General features: G+C 50.1%; 7 protein-coding genes across 7 annotated transcripts; 4 read left to right on the top strand and 3 right to left on the bottom strand.

Moving 5' to 3' along the window:
- Positions 1-318: 318 nt before the first annotated feature.
- On the top strand, positions 319-1,742 carry COCCADRAFT_103024 (uncharacterized protein; the record flags this gene model as incomplete). Its single annotated transcript, XM_007716733.1, has 3 exons — positions 319-598; positions 722-848; positions 953-1,742. The coding sequence occupies 3 exons, from the start codon at positions 319-321 to the stop codon at positions 1,740-1,742; spliced, it is 1,197 nt and encodes a 398-aa protein (XP_007714923.1).
- Positions 1,743-2,136: 394 nt separating this feature from the next.
- Positions 2,137-4,080, bottom strand: COCCADRAFT_103036 (uncharacterized protein; the record flags this gene model as incomplete). The annotated part of the gene is made up of 2 exons (XM_007716734.1): positions 2,137-2,621; positions 2,739-4,080. The coding sequence occupies 2 exons, from the start codon at positions 4,078-4,080 to the stop codon at positions 2,137-2,139; spliced, it is 1,827 nt and encodes a 608-aa protein (XP_007714924.1).
- Positions 4,081-8,301: 4,221 nt separating this feature from the next.
- Positions 8,302-9,699, bottom strand: COCCADRAFT_7223 (uncharacterized protein; the record flags this gene model as incomplete). Its single annotated transcript, XM_007716725.1, has 1 exon — positions 8,302-9,699. The coding sequence occupies one exon, from the start codon at positions 9,697-9,699 to the stop codon at positions 8,302-8,304; it is 1,398 nt and encodes a 465-aa protein (XP_007714915.1).
- A 1,839-nt stretch (positions 9,700-11,538) lies between these two features.
- Positions 11,539-12,277, top strand: COCCADRAFT_103064 (glycoside hydrolase family 45 protein; the record flags this gene model as incomplete). The annotated part of the gene is made up of 2 exons (XM_007716735.1): positions 11,539-11,876; positions 11,929-12,277. 2 exons carry the CDS (start codon positions 11,539-11,541, stop codon positions 12,275-12,277), a joined length of 687 nt encoding a protein of 228 aa, XP_007714925.1.
- Positions 12,278-13,129: 852 nt separating this feature from the next.
- COCCADRAFT_103070 (uncharacterized protein) lies at positions 13,130-14,524 on the bottom strand (the record flags this gene model as incomplete). Its single annotated transcript, XM_007716736.1, has 1 exon — positions 13,130-14,524. The coding sequence occupies one exon, from the start codon at positions 14,522-14,524 to the stop codon at positions 13,130-13,132; it is 1,395 nt and encodes a 464-aa protein (XP_007714926.1).
- A 1,995-nt stretch (positions 14,525-16,519) lies between these two features.
- On the top strand, positions 16,520-17,614 carry COCCADRAFT_7226 (class II peroxidase; the record flags this gene model as incomplete). Its single annotated transcript, XM_007716726.1, has 2 exons — positions 16,520-16,757; positions 16,809-17,614. 2 exons carry the CDS (start codon positions 16,520-16,522, stop codon positions 17,612-17,614), a joined length of 1,044 nt encoding a protein of 347 aa, XP_007714916.1.
- Positions 17,615-18,293: 679 nt separating this feature from the next.
- On the top strand, positions 18,294-18,869 carry COCCADRAFT_28386 (uncharacterized protein; the record flags this gene model as incomplete). Its single annotated transcript, XM_007716729.1, has 3 exons — positions 18,294-18,448; positions 18,581-18,686; positions 18,792-18,869. The coding sequence occupies 3 exons, from the start codon at positions 18,294-18,296 to the stop codon at positions 18,867-18,869; spliced, it is 339 nt and encodes a 112-aa protein (XP_007714919.1).
- Positions 18,870-19,252: the final 383 nt, after the last annotated feature.

Raw genomic sequence — 19,252 nt, forward strand, 5'->3', positions numbered from 1 at the left:
ACCAGACAAAATATTAGCAATCGCAGCAGCAATTCTTTTATCTTAATCTGAAAATTAAATATGATTTGGTGGAGTTGCACGGTGTTGAAATTGGGCAAAAAAGTAGTGTTGGTGCGCCCAGACGCTAGTGCGAACAGACTTTTGAGTTAGTACTGTATATGACGTACATTGTACGCACAGACGATATACTTACCCCGCATTCGAAGTAGCTGAATGTGTGCAGGCCCCAGACGCCGCCCATACTACGCTACATCACTAGCAGTGTGGCTATCTGTGAACACTATCTCTATAATCTACACCCTTCATTTCCTTCGAACAATGGCCCGAATCACAGACTTGTCCAACGAAATCCTCCTTGATATAATATCCTATCTCACCACAAGCGATGACTCCAACGTTAGAACATTATCTCACCTTTGCCGTACGTCACGCAGTCTCTGTGGCGTTGCACAGCCAGCACTGTACAGCTGTGTCCGAATAGTCGAGTCAGCAACGGATCCTCTACTTCATCTGAAGCTCTTCCTTTGGACCTTAATAGAATGTCCGTCGCTTGCTCAAAAGACTAAAGAATTCGCCTTATACAATGACCGGGGATTGCGTTATGAGTGGCCTGCACTTGAGCAAGATGCAGTCTTTATGGAACTCTCGGCACTGATTGGAGGTCATTCCTCTGAGATTGAACCTGAGCTTTTTTACTACCCGCTTGCTGTTCAGGTTCTAGCTCGGTTGCCAAATCTACAACACATTCACTTCACAGCTCAAATCGAAGCGCCACGGGCTTTGATGCATCGTATCTATGAGATGCAGGTTGATCTTCTGATCTTTTCCAAATTGAAGACTTTTCATTTGTAAGTAGCCCTTCTACTTTACCCCAATCTAAGCAAGATAGATCATCCATTCGGTTTTTGCTCTTGCGAGCTTTGGGTAAATGCGGTTAACCTTGGACATCTAGGCATAAACAGTACGAGGACGGTCCGCTCAATATAGAGGACTACATGCCTCTTATGCAGTTCCCCTTGTTCGAAAAATTCTCTTCTGAGAGCGACGTGCCAAACACTCCAGATGGATCGTGCGCAGTCAATACCTTGACACACATGACTGCGGAATTGTTTTGGTGTCTAGGACCATTATCTACAATGAAAGCGCTACTGCAGACATGTCCCCGTTTGACCGTGTTCAAACTCATCATACCCGACGGAACGCGTTACAGATGGTTGTGGGATGTGGGCTATCAACCCTTGGTCACGCCACGGGATCTTGTCAAGGCATTGCTTCAAACGCACAGACAAAGACTGCAGACGCTCCACTTGGACTTTCATGACCATTACAATCTCCGTGACCCAGAAATTCTAGAAGATATAGAGCGTCTAGAAGACTTTGTTTACACATACCCTTCATTCCGCGACTTTGAGAGTCTCACACATATGGCCATCGAGCTCGAAAAGCTCGTAAGACTCCAAGATCTCCCAATGTCGTTAGAACATCTGGACCTGAGCTATTGTCATTTCCCGGACCTGAATCAGGCTTCTCTCATTGATCTAGTTCAGCTGAAGGGCAAGTGGTGCCCGGCCATCAAATCAGTCGTGGTGCGCGGCTGGGAGACGACCAGTGAGGGAATTAATGCAGTGCGAGAACACGCCACATCTTTAGACATCTCTGTGCATGTTGCTGAAGATGGACGTGTGCTGACCATTCTGAGTGGAGGCTATCGTCTAACAATAAAGAGTCTTCTTAGTTGCTAGTTTTGTGATATATCTAAGCGTGAGATCGACCTGTATCTATTCAGGCGCATGAGCAGCGTTTTCACGTCCCTTAAAGGTCTTCTCAAGAATCGTGCGCTACATCCACTCCGAAATAGAAGGATCAAAGAAGCAAATTACAAAAAGCTAAGACTCAGAATGACAGATTTCATGGACGAAAGAGTTTAGGGATTGGAAAGCAATTGTATGAGGACCGCCAAGATGAGAGACCACGGGCCCGACATCCACTATATTCGCATCCAGGCCCAAGACAACAGATTAACAAGGGGCAGACACAGTTTCGAGTATGATGCATCCAAAGGTTTTGCCAAAGCGACGGAGAATGTTAGATATCTCAGCTCAAAGCCACCAAAAGACCTCAAATCCCAGACACTTCCTAGTGCTTGGACGGTCCACTCTTGACTTCATCGTCAGCGTCCTGCGGAAATTGTACGCCCATAGCTCTCATCATGTTTCCAGCCGGGCCGGCCATGCCAGCTTGGCCTTTGAACGCCTTCAGCATGTTATCTGCAAGATTGTAGTCTTCATCGAGCAAATCATCATCACCGTCGTCGTCCTCATCGTCCTCTTCCGCACTCTCAATCTCTGAGAGTTTCGCTTTGCCTTTGCCTTTGTCTTTTCCAGGCAAAGCAACTCCCGATATTGCCTTCTGGTCGGACTTTGGGTTGATGTTCAAAGCGCCGTGGCTGAACAATTCAGCTTCCATCATTTCGCTCAGCTTTCGAATTTCCTCGTCTTCTTCTTTCTCAGCATCCTGTTCACGTGCTAAAGCACGCGCTTCATCTGTAAGAATAGCTTTTTCCGCTGCAGAGAGCGTCATGAACTTCTCGTAATACTTCTCGTACTCCGCATACTCGGCATCTGCTGCAGCATCTTCCTCGTCATCCGTAACCTTCTCTTCTTCCCCTTGTTGTTCTTTTTCGTGACTGGCCTTTGCCTTTGATTTGTTTCCGGTCTTACTTTCCACAGTAGAGTCACTGTCTTCAGGGTCATCCCACCCTCTATCTCCTGCATCTGAATCATTGTCCTCGTCCATAGGGTCAAATCCTCCGTCCGCACCTTCCACGCCCGCTTCATTATCTGCCAGGAAATCATTGAATCGGGCGACCATCTTTTTTAGATTCTCTTGTGCATTCTTGTCCCCAAAGCCTTCATTTCCTTTGCTACCTTTACCCTCTAATTCCCTCTCGAATTCGGCAAAATCGATATTAAGCCAGCCTTCATCATCATCGCATTTTGGCCAGCTAGCAATCTCAGCATTTGTGGGAAGAGATTCATCGCCATTTTCGAGGTCCTCGAGCAGTATATTAATCTCACGTGTAAATTTGTGTGAGGCATAAATGGAATGCGAAACTAACATCTGCATGCCAGCTGTGATCTTGAGACCAATCTCGACTTTCTCGGTAGCTTTTCCTGATTTTACGAGCTGTTCCAGCGCAGAGTCCCATGGTGCAGGCGGCTCCCAATGCTGTCCGAGTAGCTGCGCATATAGTACTTTCGTAAAACGCACACTAACGTCGACAAAGTCTTCCGGTGGGAATTCGAGATCTATTTTTGATTTTTCGGGCTGTAGCAGACGCATTGAGATTGGGTCGCGGAGGTAGAATGCCTCTACTACTGGGGCAATGTACGATGGATTGATATGTAGGATATGGGCAACTTTTCTTGGAAGGGGCACCGTTGCATGATGCTGATTATCTGCGATAGCAGCAGGATAGCTATTCAATCGATGGAATGCCTCTTTTTCGACCTTGATGTACTGTTGAGGTCGCCCTGGAGTATCACGTATTATTTGTAGAGCTTGATTCTGAGAGAGTGGTGCAGGGTCCTCCTCCTTGCCCAACGGAATGATTAGCAGTCTATGACTGTTTATCCATACCCTGTTATCTGCAACTTCTGGAGTGAGCCACTTGGGCAGCGCATTCGCAGCTTCGATGAGTAGGAACTCTCCATCACTATCGTATATGCGTATCCAAGCATCCTTGAATTCTTTGCTTAGCTCACGCAAAAGGTAAACGATCAGCCATTCGTCCGCGATACTATCCCCATAGTTGGTGTGGCCACGAAGTAGCCATCTCTGTTCTTCGCGGACAAGTTCAAGTTTCAGCGAGTCGCGTTGCCAAATATGCTCCTTGAGAAATTTCTTTTCCAGCGTATTCAATGCACGTTGGAATCCCTGCAATCTTTCTCTAATTTGGATGTCGGAGAGTGTAGAGTCTATGATGAAGACGATATATTCCACAACGTCGTCAGGTAGTTTCTTGGGGAAGCCGTCAAATCCCTCGCCAAACCACTTGAGGCCGTCCTGCGGGCCTTCCATGTTGCAGAGACCTTGCACTGGTTTTGTCGTATTTTGAGCACGGATTCTCGTGGGAAACAAAAGTTGAGTTTTGAGAGCGTATCGATCCGGAGAGTTTTCCGCAGGGAGAAAATCACAAATCCCAGCAACGGTTTCTGAGGGCAGCTAGGATAGAGATTTTGGTGCAGGCAGCAAAATCAGAACACGTGACTGGCCGCCACGCGCGTTGCGGATGCAGCCGGGTTTGGTTAGCGGCGGGGGCAGCATCCCTGTCATGGTCCGAGCGTCCCAAACAAACAACACCACCCAAAGTATCCCCAAGTGACAGCCCAAAGAAAGTCAACAATTACTTGACTTGCGCGCGCCAAGGTACCTGCCATTTCTCTCACTCATGCGTCAGTAGACAACATATCTATCACCCAACCATGGCGCACCTACTCGATACGCCTCGTACAGAGGTTGGCGACATGACGCGCTTCACTACCAACGAGCCCTCTTTCAGCATGGAGGAGACATTCCATGCCCCGACAGACCGCGACAACCTCTTCAAGCAAATGAGTGGCGCCCGCACGCCCCGGGCTCAACTGACTACACGACGCAACCTGAGCGCGAAAAACGAGTTCACACCTATGTTAAAAAGTGCAACCGCGAATCGAACACGCCAGGTCAACGGCCTCTTCGACGGGAAGATCACGACACCCATTGCCATGAAGCCAGGCTTTCAGGTCAGCAACACACCGCTGCCCGAGGCAAGCATGTTCGACGTGCAATCAAGTTCTTTTGCCGAATCGGTCGATGACCGCACACAGCTGCCCGATCCCAACTCTAGCGCCATGAGCACGCCCATGGCGATACCAAGGAGGGCAGAGGGGGAGATGGACGGCGGGAATGGCAATGTACTCACCCTAAGAGAGCAGGAAGATGTAAGTGAATTCGGACACCTGAGATGTTGATGATAAGCCTGTAGTCCAAACCGGCTAACATTACATGCAGCGATTAGCACAGATTGACAAGGAAAACTTCGGCCTGAAGCTTAAGATCCATTTCCTCGAAGAAAATCTGAAGAAGATGGGGCCCGAATTCAACCGTCAAGCCATGGAGGAGAACATTAACCTTAAGTCCGAGAAGGTTACTATGTCGCGCGACCTCAAGAACTACTCAAAAGACCTCAAAGCCGCCGAGACGGAGTTGGACCACTACAAACAGCAACTTCGAGAGTATGCAGAGAAAGTCAAGCGGCGGCACGCCGACGAGGGCATGCGCGAAGAAATGGACGAGCTCCGACGACTGGCCGATGAGCGCGCTGCTGAGATTGAGCGACTGGAGGAGAAGTTGGAAGAGGCAAGGAGCGCGGAAGAAGAGCTGGAGAGAGCCAATGCGGACCTGGAGAACGCACAAGCAGAGGTCGAAAGACGCGATAAGATGTTAGACGAAAACGAAGAGCACATCAAAGATCTGGAAGATCAGCTAGAAAGAGCGAGGGTTTCACAGTCCGGCGATGAAGAGAAAGATCGCCAACTCAAGGAACAAGCCCAGCGTATCGTTGAACTTGAAGAAGAGATGCGGTCTGTTCAGGATTCCAAGGATACAGTCCAGGCAGAGAAAGACCGCCAACTGGCTGAACAAAAGGAGAAGATTCAAGACCTAGAGGAACGACTTCGCTCACTAGAACACGAAAAGGACACTGAAATCAACTCTCTACAGTCAAAACTGCAGTCTGCCACTGATGGAAAGCAACAAGAGATACGTGAGCTTGAGCGAAACCTTGATGAGTTGGAACGCGAGCTGGACGAAGCGGATGAACAGAGACAGCGGGAACTCGATGAGGCCAATAAGCAAAAACAAAGAGAAATCGCCATGGTGGAAGAACGCTTGCGTTCGATGGAGCGCGACAAGGACAACGAGCTACGAGAGTTGCAGAGGCGTCTTCAGACTGCTCACAACGAACAGCAAGCAGAAATGGACGCCTTGCATGAACGATTGGAACTTGCTGAATCCCAAGGTGACAACCAAGTACAACTAGCTCAACAGTCTGCAAGCGATGCTCGACAGAAAGCATTGGAAGTTGCGCGTGAGAAGGGACTTGAGATTGAGCTGTTGCAATCTCGGGTCGATGCGGCTGAGTCCAGAGCTGACGAACTTGAAGAATTCCGCAAGAAGCACCAAGATGCGATGCAGCAGATCACTCGTTTGCAGCAAGACGCATCGACCTATGAACAGCAACTTCAGCAGTTGCGTCGAGATCTCAGTCAAAAGGACCGCGACTTGGACGGATTGGAAAGATTACGCAGAGAGCGTGATGACGCAACCCAGGAACTCACTGGCCTCCGCGCAAATCTCAACAGCAAGGATGCTCAAGTACAGGCACTCAACAACGCGAGGCAAGAGCGCGATGCTCTCTCCCGTGAGCTTACTACCCTTCGTCGTGAGCGTGACAGCCTGGTTTCTAAAATCTCGACTAAGGAGGAGCAAGTGGAGGCGCTGCGGAGAGGGAACAGTGACCGCGACACATTAGTTGCAACTCTTCGCCAAGAACGCAACGACATCGAAAACGAGATGCGCAACCTCAGATCTGCCGTGTCAGGCAAAGACACACAGATAGAAGCTCTCCAGAGAATCACGCGGGAACGTGACGCAATCTCCCGGGACCTGTCTAGTCTTCAGTCAACACTGCAAGCTCGTGACCGCGATATGACCACTCTGCAGCGAAAGGTTGAATCACAGGAGGCGATGCTTCAAGATCTTAAGCAGCTCAAGAGCGACCTCGGTGACCGGACGAGAGAGTTGGAAACCGCAAGACGAACGATATCTGATCGGGAAGCGGAGCTCGACGCCCTACGAAGCCATGCCGATGAGCCGGATACACAGATTGATGTCATGCAAGACATTGTCCGTAAACGGGACAACGAACTGGAAGGCCTTCGCGAACAGATGGATTCGCAAAAGAGTCAAGTCGAAGCTCTCCAACGGCTAGCAGAGGAGCGTCTAGAGGCACTCGAAGAGCTCAGAGATATCACCAATCGCGAGAAGGAAGACTATGAAGAAGAGATTGCTGTTCTTCAAGATGACGCCGATGAGGTAGCCGAAGAGAAGGCCTCACTCGAGGAGAAGATTGCTGTGCTCGAGTCGATGCTTCGTGAAAAGGAGAGCCAGAGCAATGCATTGCAGTCCGAGACCCGAGCAGCTCAACGCGAACAAAAGCTCAAACTCGAGGACCGGATCCGTGACCTCGAATCGAGAATTCGCGAAAAGGACGCTCAACATCGCATGCTTCTTTCTGAAGCGAAGTCGACTGCACGCGACCAACAGTCATCGCTTGAGCGCCAATTGAAGGACTTGCAGTCACAGCTCCGTGAAAAGGAATCACAGCTGCGTCTGCTTCAAGCGTCGTCAAGAGCGATACAGCAAAAGGCCAACCAAGACGCGGTCGACCTGGACGAGCAAGCCGAAGCTCTTACAAAACGGCATATCAAGGAGATCAACGGTCTTGCCAAGCAGATTCAGTTCCTCCGAGCACGATGCTCACGCGCAGAGGCGTTCCGTGAGGCTCTCGGTTACCAGAAGAGATTTTTCCTGATGCAAATCTCGACTTATAATGAATGGTACGTTTGTCTTGTTTTCCGTTATTTACGCTAGACACGTATGGCTAATGCTTGTACAGCAACCAGCAAGATCTGAATCTCATCTCACAGATGGGCATTACACCTGACATTACCATCCACGACCGTCGGCCTACGCTCAAATCAGCAGCTCTTGCAGTCATTGCAGCGCTTCGGATGCAAAAGTTTGCAGACGACTGGGCGCAAAATAGAAAAATTCACGAACAGTTGAAGGCCAAATTGGAGGGCATGAGGAGGAATAGCAGAAGAGGAGTGGGTGTGGGTATGACGCTTAGTGCGAAGAAGAGTATTGGGGGTTCACAGTTGAGGATTGCAAGGTAGAACCTGCAGTATCCTTGAAGAATCCGAGACCCACAATCTCGAGGGTATTTCTCAGTGTGAAGAGATAGGTGGGGGTATTGTTAGGCATTGCATGGTGTTGTTTGTCATTTGCTTGTCTTTTGGGTCCTCGGTATAGGTTATGAATGGGGGGGTTTTGGCGTTTTACAGTTGTACAGAATGAAGTCACGACTTTCGCACCAGCCACCTAAAATTACTATGACATTATGAAACGGGGGTATCATGTCGAGTATCCTAACAGTATGTTCTCACTCTATAGAACAAGCAGCCATTTTGTAAGACGTCACCTGTACCTCGCCGATCCACAAACACCGCACACGCCTGCATCTCCAGCGTTGATGTATTGGCTTCTTTTGCAGGTTGAACTCTTGCATGCCCAACTATTTACGACAAAGTCCTTCTGAAGCACATGAGCACACGCCATGCATGTAAGGGCTCCGGCATCGTTCTCCAGAGAACAGATGGGGCACACGAATGAGACAGATGGTGATGAACTGCGGGGCTGGCCAGGTGCGGGGCGTGACGGTTCGGGGTTGCGTGTATTGAGCTCTGTAGATGAGATGCCTGATGATACAGTGCCTTGTGCTGATGTGGTATGGGGTTTGGTTTTAACGGTCGACGGAGCACTCTTCGTGGTCTGTTTTGATTGTCGCGAGTTGTGTGAGATATTGTTCGACACCGGCAGCCGGTTAGATCCTTTGCGTGAGGCGGCAAAGCCTTGTATCTCGACCAACTCCCTTTTTGCATCGCCATCTTTGTCGTCATCATCATCTTCGCAAACCTTGACGAGCGCACGGCCTTTATCGTCGAGCATGCTCTTGCCATCCACGTCGATTGCTGCACCATCTTGGTCACCCTCGATGAACTCATCCTCCGTATCGCTGTCCGACATGGGTTCTTCCTTTTTGACTGTGGCTTCGCCTTTCTTCGTCGTGTCGAAACGTGCTAATGCCGCTGCTGCCCTTAAATCCCGGCCTCGCGCGCTTCCTGCGACTCTCGGTTTGCTCTTTTTCTCTACTCCGTTCTCCAGCTTCACCTTGGTGTCTTCATCCGCGCCTAGAGCCTTCCCTCCAGCGCCAAATTTCTTGAGAATCCTCCGCTGCTTTCTTTCCGCATACGTTAATGTCGATTTCTCCTTTGCGCCACGCTTCCTCTTCCCGCCCTTTCGAGCATAAGTACCTCCACAAAGATGTTCAGGGACATCTACATGATCTGTCTCGCTGGCCTGCACTGCGCCAGTGTCAAGCTCCCTGCCCCTACCCCATAACCCTTGGCCAGTGTAGCCTCTCGCCCAGAGTGCCCTTAATTCTACCGCGTATGCATCGCGCACCTTCCAGAAGGCCTTTGAGTGGTTCATCTGCTTACAGTGGGCAAGTTCATGCACCATAACCATTTCAACCATTCTCTGGGGTAGCCATCTTCCATTGCGATCCCTCAGCACCAGCTGTATGACCTCGCCCGCATTGAAGTTGCGACCAACAAACTCGTTGTTATACGGGAACTCCTCGAGCGCCTGGACTAGGATCATGTGTGACTTCATGAAAGGATAGCATATGGCTGCGACACGGTTCAGGATGTTCTCGGCAGTAGCGGATGTTGGACCCGGAAGCGTGCGTATGAAGTTAATGTGGGCGTTGGGTCGTTGAGTGCGCTCATTGATGCGTTCGAAACCGAGGACCATGGCGATCAAGATCGTATCCGTATTCCGTAATCGTAGGTTGTGTATAGTGGTGTGGCAGAGGCTACAAGCATAAGAGGTGCAAGTACTTGGAGGAATGCTTGCTGGGTGGCGGCTGTTTTGCGGAGATAAACATGAGCGGCCGGAGTTAATAGACGCCACTACAACGCGCTGCCACACGTCGCGACGCGACTGCACGTGAGCGTTGACATCACCCATCATACGCTAGATATTAGACGTGAATTCGAGCTTCTTGTGTACACGTACCTTCGAAAAGGAGTTCATATTCGTAGAACTGAGTACGAGGTGGTCATTCTGAAAATACCATCGGTATTGATCATCTTTGGCCACGCAGTGATGCTAACCACTCAATTCACACCCTTACCCACCTCGAGACACAACTGCCCGGAGCGTCAGATCTACTCTCATCTGCTGTTGTTTTCGGACGTTACATTATCTGTCAGGTCACGGAGCTGAGCCACGTCATGCACTAATGCTGTCGGCGTTGAGAATGATGAGGCTGAGTTCTTCAGCTTTCTTACGCAGGATCAACCTCGCCGATACTAAACCGAAACCTATGCTGAAGCCGACGCCGGAACCAACACACAAAATTGGAACAAAAACTTTTGTCATTACAACTTGTTTATGACGGCAACCTGAATCTATGATGATAGTCGAACAACCAGATGAGAACGGACAACCCAAGTAACAGTGAAATATTTCCCGTGGGCCAGATCCTATAGACGACTTCAAAGCCCTCGAATTCAAATGCAGTTTGCCATAGAAAGTAGTATGGGGCTATTAAAATTGACTATCGAGAGGAGCAAACAACAAGTTACACTTCGTTACCAGATTGCCGAGGTTGATAGTTCAACTTGCGGTGTATGGAAATTTCTTGTCGCTACGGGGATGGAATCTGGGCGGTTGGCGACGCTGGTTGGAGCTAACTCGCGGGATTGTCTTTGTGTATTTACGAGGGGCTCGGCAGTTGCTCGTTTCGGAAAATGCTGGCTGTATCTTTTTTTTCACTTTCTCGTCTTAGTCCGTCAGTGGCGTTAATCTAGCCGATGATACAGATCTTGACGGACAGCTACCAAGACTCACGTAATTACCTAAGGGTATCGCATCGATGTCACTCTTTCATCCAACAAAATTATCGTCGTCGAGTCTGCTATGAAATTTCTATGGACTTTTCTCAAAGTGCACCCATCCGCCATCGATTTCAGCAACGGTTGTAATGGAAAGCATCTAGAAATCACACTAATAACAGTCGCATACCATTGCTGATTCCTAATCCATGACCCCTTGCAAAGCTTTTTGCATTGGAAGGATTGCTACAGGAAGCAATCGTAGTGCACAACAGCCTCACCTGAGACGCGCCATGCTTAGGAGATAAATACTACAATATTATTGACAGTAATCAATTTGTATATCACTAACGCAATCTACAGTTCAGCTTGAGCACCACCATAGTCTAGTCAGTGAGAGAAGAGTGGGGCGGTACAATCTTTACGATCTTGGTGCAACTCAGAGTGCAACCATCAACAACGAGCTTCCCCATTTGGAAATTAATGACCTTGAAAGGACTTCTCGTTTCTTGTGGAGATGGAGTATGAAAAGCATGGATGGATACCCGTGATCTTGGGTCGAGCTGAAAGAACCTTCTTAGTGCTTATGTAGCACTATATCGAGCCCCATATGTCACGATGCAACATTCAGCTGAATGCGCACGCGTATTTCTCGAAGTCCTCTCAGTCGCTATAAGAAATCCAAAATTCAATCGACTGAAACGCACAAAACATTACCTCAAATCCCCTTGACTCACCAGTACTATCTTCTACAATGTTTTTCACTCTAGCACACTTATCCCTCGCTTTCTCCCTCCTTCTCCACCATGTCTCCGGTGAACCAGGTGCAACGACTCGGTACTGGGACTGTTGCAAACCGTCGTGCGCTTGGCCCAAGAAAGCACAAGTGTCGGAGACCGTTCGTACCTGCAACAAACAAGACCTGTGGCCGACTCCTCTAGACGCAAATGCGGCTTCTGCATGTGGAAATGGCGAAGCCTACACGTGCAGCAATAACGGGCCGTGGGCTGTGAATGATAATTTGGCTTACGGGTTTGCGGCGGCCAATCTGAAGGGAAGGAATGAGGGGAACTGGTGCTGTGCTTGCTACGAGTGGGTCAAGGAAGAACCTGGTCAGTCGGGCTAGAAGCTGATGTAGTTGCAGACTTACGTTCACCTCGGGTCCCGTCAATGGAAAGAAAATGGTAGTGCAGGTAACCAACACGGGCAGCGACTTGAAGGAGAACCAATTCGATCTTGCAATTCCCGGCAGTGGAGTAGGCATCTTCCCTGAAGGCTGCGCGAAACAATTCAACGGCGCCTGGATGGGCAATCAATTCGGGGGTTATTGGGAGAGAGACCACTGCAACAATCTCCCTGCAGGAGCTTTCCGCGACGGCTGCTTCTGGAGGTTTGACTGGTTCAAGAATGCGGATAATCCCAGTGTAGATTTCAGAGAGGTTAGCTGCCCGCAGGCGATGATTGATAGGACTCATTGTGGAAGGTGGAGCTAGGAAGGCGGCTGTGCTACTGTATGGTAGTTTTTTGATTCGTATCGCACTGTCAATTCTGGTGGCTCCCTCGCCATGCATACGAAATACTGGCAGTTGTATCTCACATGCCTACAGCTATACAACCATGCTGTGTAATCTCCTCTTAGTCAATTTTCAACCCTAGGAGAAACATCACCAGCATTCAAAACAAAAATAACATGACCTTCAAGAGGTCTGATTTGTAGAAGAATACCAACCCATGTAAATCCGGTGCGTCTCATTTTAGCCTAGCTCAATAAACATCTTAACGTCCGGGGTGTGATTTCGATGAGCCTTTTTGTTCGTTAAATGCAGTCCCAATTTTGGTATCTTGAATGTGGTCGGGTAAGTTCCCAACATGGCTTTTACTACTCGCAAATGTTTCTTCTTTTGGACGACCAGACCTCACTCCTGGAATGCGTACACAAGAGACTACATGTAGCATTGTTTCTACTTGATCATTTCGTATCTGGGCTTTTCCTTCCGAATCTGCAATTTCTTATAGTGCTTATTGATCAGCGGTGTGATGTACACATCAAGCGCAACCTCACCTTATTCGTGGGACATTGCGCCGGAGCTACTATGTGACAGATTACGTCATAGGGTATACGTAATGATATTCTACGTGCCGTTCGGAAAGATAAATTTCCTCAGTTTTTAGTATTTGAATACTACGACTGGTTTTTCTGATAGGAAAAGATATCACAGACGTACATACCATGTATCACTTGACTAACAACCAGAATCTTGAACGGGCATACATGTCATTTCTTAAAGCTATACGACTAAAAGAAGGGTCCTAAATACATGGTATCAAGTAATAAAGAAAGGTGGTCATATAACTAAAGTAGATGTTGCAGTGTCCTTGAAACTATCAACCCAACCAGTAGGGCTATGGGATGACTGCCACAGCATGTCCAGAGTTGCTGACACGGACGCAACAGACTGGAATTGCAGATTTTTATGAATTGTATCCAGTGTCTCAGAAATATACGTCCTTTGTGACTCATCAAGCGAATGAGCGCCAGCTACATATAGGGGGAAAAGAGCACAGTTTTGGGCCTTGGTTCTCGGGTCCATACCCTGTATACAGTCCAAGCAAGCTTTTACATGCTGCTGCACAAGGAAGTGCTTGGCCGGGATGTTGTGGATGGCACTGTAGAGATAGATGAGTGCTGCATGTTGAAATGCAATTATCAGTGAAAGTGATGCTTCGACTGTGAGTTGGGCTAATGTTTTGGTAGCATGCTCGCTGGTCTGAGATTCGGTGGGGTTGTCGAGAGTTGGATATGTAGGTTGGAGAGCGCGCTCAAAGGCCTGTGCTTGGTCCATACAAAAATCTGCTCCATTTTGAACTTGATGGCGATAGAAGCTCATCTCAGCCATGGTGGAGAAAACGGAGCCAAGAGTCCTGCTTCCGGGGACAGTCTCCCACCAGACAGAACCGGGCTCCATGAAGTTCCAGATTGTCGCTGGGAATGAAGGGGGCCTATCCTGCAGCAAAGCATCGGTTAGGTCGGTAGATGCCATTTCGGACAAAAGCATCCTAGTAACCCGGTCAGATGAGGTCCATGCTGCTTGGAAGCCGCCAAGGGCGTTGATGATGGCCAATAGTCCTGCAAAGTGGCAGTGGGTGGATGCACCGTCGTTTGTGCAGTTGACATAGCCTTCGAGGAAGTAGAGCAGGAGAACTGCGACGAGGAGGGCAGAGAGAGCACTGCCCTCGGGGACCCCGCCACCCAGATGGGTACGGATGGCGGCCAGACATTGCAAACGCCTTTTGCTTAGACTGGGCTTGGGAGATTCTTTTGTTTGCAGGGCACGGTGCTCTTCGGCAAAGACACATAGGGCCTGGAGGACTGGCTGGGAGCGCAAGGCGAGTGCAACTGGAGGGGGACAGGGCTCGGGAAGAGTGGAGAAGAGAGGCCATAGGCGGGCTCGGAAGTAGTCAATGGCCTTGCGCTCATTCAGAGCCAAGTCGAGGCCGTTGAGCGAGTGCTCTTGAGATAGGCGCGGCTGGGGTTGGGGCACTGGCTTGGCAGGGCGCTTCTTCCAGCGCAGCAAGACTTTGTCATAGCTGCAGTCCTGGGCGTCTAAATTGATGCAGCGGCGGCAGCATGGCTTCTGGAGGTCACACTTGACGCGCCTCTGCTTGCAGGGCCAGCAGGAGCCTTCGACTGTGCGGCGCCGCTTGGGAAGGCTGCTGCCAGACGAGTCTGGGGGCGACATCAGGGTGCATGACGCGGATGAAATTGTGGCGATGGGACAGTGGGGCGAGGGGATCTCGCTTTGAGCAAAAAAAGGCGCGTTATGGGGTCAAGAGCGTGGAGACGAAATAAAAATGTACGAAAGTTGGCATCGAGTCGCTACATTGGGGTGCAAGTGGCCGGGAATTCGCCTCCGGTTTGCCCACGCCCGCCAAGAAATATCAAACCTCCCGTGCCTCCCCTGAACCACCCCGCGCCCTTTCGTATTCGCACCAGCCACACACCCAAACATCATCAGCCGGTCAGTCACCAACAACGTCCACCATCTTTTTTTCTTATTGGGTCTATACACATCTCAGCTCTCCTCATCTTCAACTTCTCCATTGCTTGCGATAAGCAGCAGCAGTGCCAGCAGTATCAGCATCGTCCTTCCGTCCCTTCGTTACTATTGGCTGCGTCGTCTCGATTTGTACGCATCAGCCATGCTCTCTTACCCCGCCTCCGCTCTCCCGGGCTGACTCTTGGCAATTTGCACCAGACAGCGTCTCTAAGACGCTGAGCACTATTCCGTACACAATGGGACGCCCAAAGACGTCTGCTCACACTCACTGCCCATCTACCACCCTATCGGCTGTGGTCGTATGCCACCGCATTGCACGCCAAGCTTCATATCTTGTCCATCCCTCTTGCCCTTTTGGGATTCCGCTGGCGACTTTCACGTGACTTTCACGTGACTGCACACACCCATCGGACCATCGCTAGGCAGAGCGACCAGAAATGCTGGCCGCCGATCCTAGGCCCTCGCCAAAGAAAAGTTCCGATTTGGCATGAAAGGGGGCCGAGGCAAAGCATGTGTTCATTCCTCCTATCTATACCGCTCCGGCTCTCCACCAATCTACAGCCCGACTTCGTTTCCATGTTGGCAGAATGCAATCAACACCATGCGCGCGTCTCAAGCAAGACTGTCGCGCAGCACACAGCTAAATCACTCAAGCTACCGAACCCCGCGGGGCTAGCTAGCTCTTGATGGCATTCAGGACATGTGTCCATGTTTTCAGCATTACCATGTCCGAAGAACAAATCAGTTGCTTGATTCCCATCTCCAGGTCATACCCCCGTCCGTGCGCGTTTGGCACCAGGCTTTGTTTGTCGGCCTTCTGCCTCAGGTCTCAGATCTGCATGCCGACTGTATTGGGTTCTGACATGCCAAACAACATGCCTGCCTCGCTGCCAGTTCAGGCATGCTGATGAACGCCACCATGCAATGTCGCGACAACACACGAAACTACTGCAAGCTCTGGACCCTCGACACTGTAGATCTACACTGCGTATCAGGGAGCCAAGAACCGTCCAGCTAGCCGCTAGCAAACCTAGCAATGATCAGTTGTTCATGCTCGCGTTCGATTGATAGCACCTGTACATACTAATGTATGCATTGCACAGTAAAAACCACACTGCTGTTCTGGCAATGCATTCAAGTACTATTATCTTTGCCATGCTCAACATTTCAATGCTCTCCATGTCGTCAGGCTATGATTCGACAGGCTTGGCATACCGCTTCTGGTTCTAAATGCTCCTTCACCCGCTATCGCCCCGTGTCAGCGGTCCGGATCCGAATCCGTCCAAAGATATCGAGGCTGCGCTCGGACTTGCACACCTGCAAGGCTTGCAGCTGAGAGTTTGTTGGCTGCCTTTCCCCGATATCCTTTTGCCGGAGGCAGTGACTTGTCTCGCGTATGCAGGGATGACTCCTATTTAGTGACTATTTTTGCCATTTCAAGAACGCCTTTGGTTTTTGCTGCCATGCTAAGCCTGACTAGATACAATGACGCCTTTTGAGCAATGGCACTCCACCCCCGTTGACACACCAGAGAGATATATAAGGGACCCTCCCACATGTGGTCTCGTATCTGTTCCCTAGCCCGCCGATCTCGTCTTTGATCGTTCGTCTGTTCTGTCATTCCCTTATTCATCCATCTTTATATTTATATATTTTATACACTGTTCTTACGTCCACATGGTTTTCAAGGCAGCTCTGACGTTTTCCCTTCTCGGGCTTTCCCTCTTCGCATCAGCAGGGCCCTTACAACAGCGGGAAGCTCTATTGGATATACTTGAAGTCGAGCTTGGTGGTAGCTTCAACGAAATTGGGCAACTTGTCCAAGACATCATTGGTGGCAGCAAACCTGCCACCGACAACAATCAGAAACCAAAACCTTCCAAATGCGATCAGAGTAAAGATAAATGCTGCGTGTGTAAGTTGACCAAAGCATGTGTTTGGTGCATTACAGACTGATAGACACTAGGGTACGATGTTTCCGCAGAACTAACTAAGCTTTTTGTTGGGAAAGATAAGCAGTGTAACGATAATGCTCGAGCAGCCGTCCGCATGGGTTTCCATGATGCAGGGTCGTGGGACCAGAGCTCCAGCCATGGCGGTGCCGACGGATCGCTGATTATGGATTTTGGCGAGCATGACCGTCGCGAAAACAACGGTCTTCAAAGTGTACGCACACTGCTACGCGGGGTGCGAGACAAGTACAAGGTGGGAGCTGCCGATCTTGTACAATACGCCCATAACCACGCCACCGTCTCCTGTCCGAAAGGACCGCGTGTGCGTACCTTCGTCGGACGATTGGATGCCACCAAGGCCAATCCGAAGGGCCTTTTGCCAGACACTCATGACAACCCTGACAACCTGATTGCTTTATTCAAGAGAAAGGGCATTTCTGAACGCGAGCTGGCAGCTCTGGTGGGTGCTCACGCAACAGCGCGTCAGCGCTTCGTCGATACGTCACCAGCAGCGGTCAACAAGCCCCTCGACTCTACTCCTGGTGTATGGGATGTGGAGTTCTACAATGATACGCTAAACAACCCTATCGGTGCTACGGCTGAGCAAAAGGTCTTTGTCCTTCCCAGCGACAAAGCGCTGTCCCAACACCCCAAGACTAGTGGCGACTGGCGAAGATTTGTCGGAAATCAGGGCGGGTGGAATGCAGACTATGCCCGAGCTTACATCAAGGTGAGCCTGTTTGGGGTCAAGCAGGAGCAGTTAGCCAAGATGGTGGACTGCACTCAGACGCTGCCTCTTAGCCGAGACATATTCCCATAGATAGGCTTCCAGTGCGCTTGTAAGAACTTGTAATACCCTTACCATGTATAATCTTTGATACTGTTCATAATATATCCTGGCCTGTATGGGCACCCAGCGGCTTGGTGTGTAATTCCTGCCTCAGGGGCTCTTGTACAAGTTCTTTTTCTCTCGTGAAGTCACTAGTGTCCAAACCTGCGGCAACCATTGTGGCCGGCTCACAAGTCTTACTCCTGATCTTCATTCCCTACTGCGAACAGCCTCCCGCATGGTGGCCGTGCGCCCAAAAAGCAGTCAGAAGCAAGGCGCCTAGACCGAGGCAGTGCGGCAGTCACGCCAAAAGGATCAGCGCAGCTTTATGGGTTGCATCATACTTGGCTTCCAGAATACATCCTCAAATCATGGACAAGATGCCATGTGATTTTATCAATTGCAGCAGCAGACATAGTCCACTCAATCGAGACTGGCGGGGTGTGTTGCTGAGTCAGCCAATCAGCAGCCAAGGGTCCATGTCAGGCGAGCGATGAGAGAGCTTGCTTGTTTGGAGAGTGCGGAGAGCTCAGCTAAACGTCACCAACCGGGCACACGAGCGACATCCACCACCATCCACCCCGCCGTCTATACTGTCGCCATATACCCGCATACCAGTCAATTCTAAGTCCAGCCACGACACAACCGAAAAGAGCACAAAAGGAACACAATGGCTGCTCAGCTCTTGAGGCAGGCGGCCCGCGCTGGAGCGGGATGCCGACCTCCCATGATGGTTGCCTCGCGCGCATTCCGAACCAGCGCTGTCCTCAGACAGGATGCAGTCGCTGCGCCAGTCAAGAAGCCCGTCGGTGCTTTTCGCGGAGGGTGAGTTGCTTCATTGATGTACGGGCGGGTCTGGCAAACAAAATGTTGGGCGCCGTGGGAGTGGGGGGAAGAACAATTCAGAGACATTGGGCGGCATGGCGAAAAGCAAGAGACATGGCTAACAAGATACAGACTCTTCGGCTTCCTCCTCGGTGCGACCACGTCCGGCGCAGGCATGTACTACTATGTCATTGACGAATACCGCGTTTCCAACCAGCTCCTCACCGAAGACATTTACGTACGTCATCCCTCTGTTTGGTGCCCTACGAATGCGCAGTTGTTCAGGTCGAAGGCATCTGGGGGATAAGACAAGGCAATTGGATAGTGGCTGACATGACAACAGGCTCTCCAGTCGGCCGTACAACGGATAGAGGGCTACGTCCGCACCCTTGAAGAGAAGGTCGATGCGAAAAAGCGATAAACACCTCCTTTTTCGACATCCCGAGCGATTGGCGGACATTTGGTCAAACCCAATAGGAGAGAATGCACATGAGAGACAGCGACCGACAGATAGCATAACACAACGTGGGGGTCAAGCGGGATGCGGCGGATATGTACAATACCACAACAGTCTTTGCTCGCTTCATTTTGAAATTGCAACATTGTGGCAAGTATCTTACGGTGTATCAAACGGATTTTGTCAATGGCAATGCTAATTACTAATCTGTACAATGGCTGGCAATCGATATATTGACAGCGAAGCGGCTGACGCCTAATTCATATTTCTTCTCTACTCGGTCTTGGCTTGCGTCGGAAGCGTTATATGCACAGGACACCGGGATTTCGTTTGCCCAAGGCGCGAAC

This window comes from Bipolaris zeicola, assembly GCF_000523435.1.
Source record: "Bipolaris zeicola 26-R-13 unplaced genomic scaffold scaffold_151, whole genome shotgun sequence".
Classification (NCBI taxonomy): domain Eukaryota; kingdom Fungi; phylum Ascomycota; class Dothideomycetes; order Pleosporales; family Pleosporaceae; genus Bipolaris; species Bipolaris zeicola.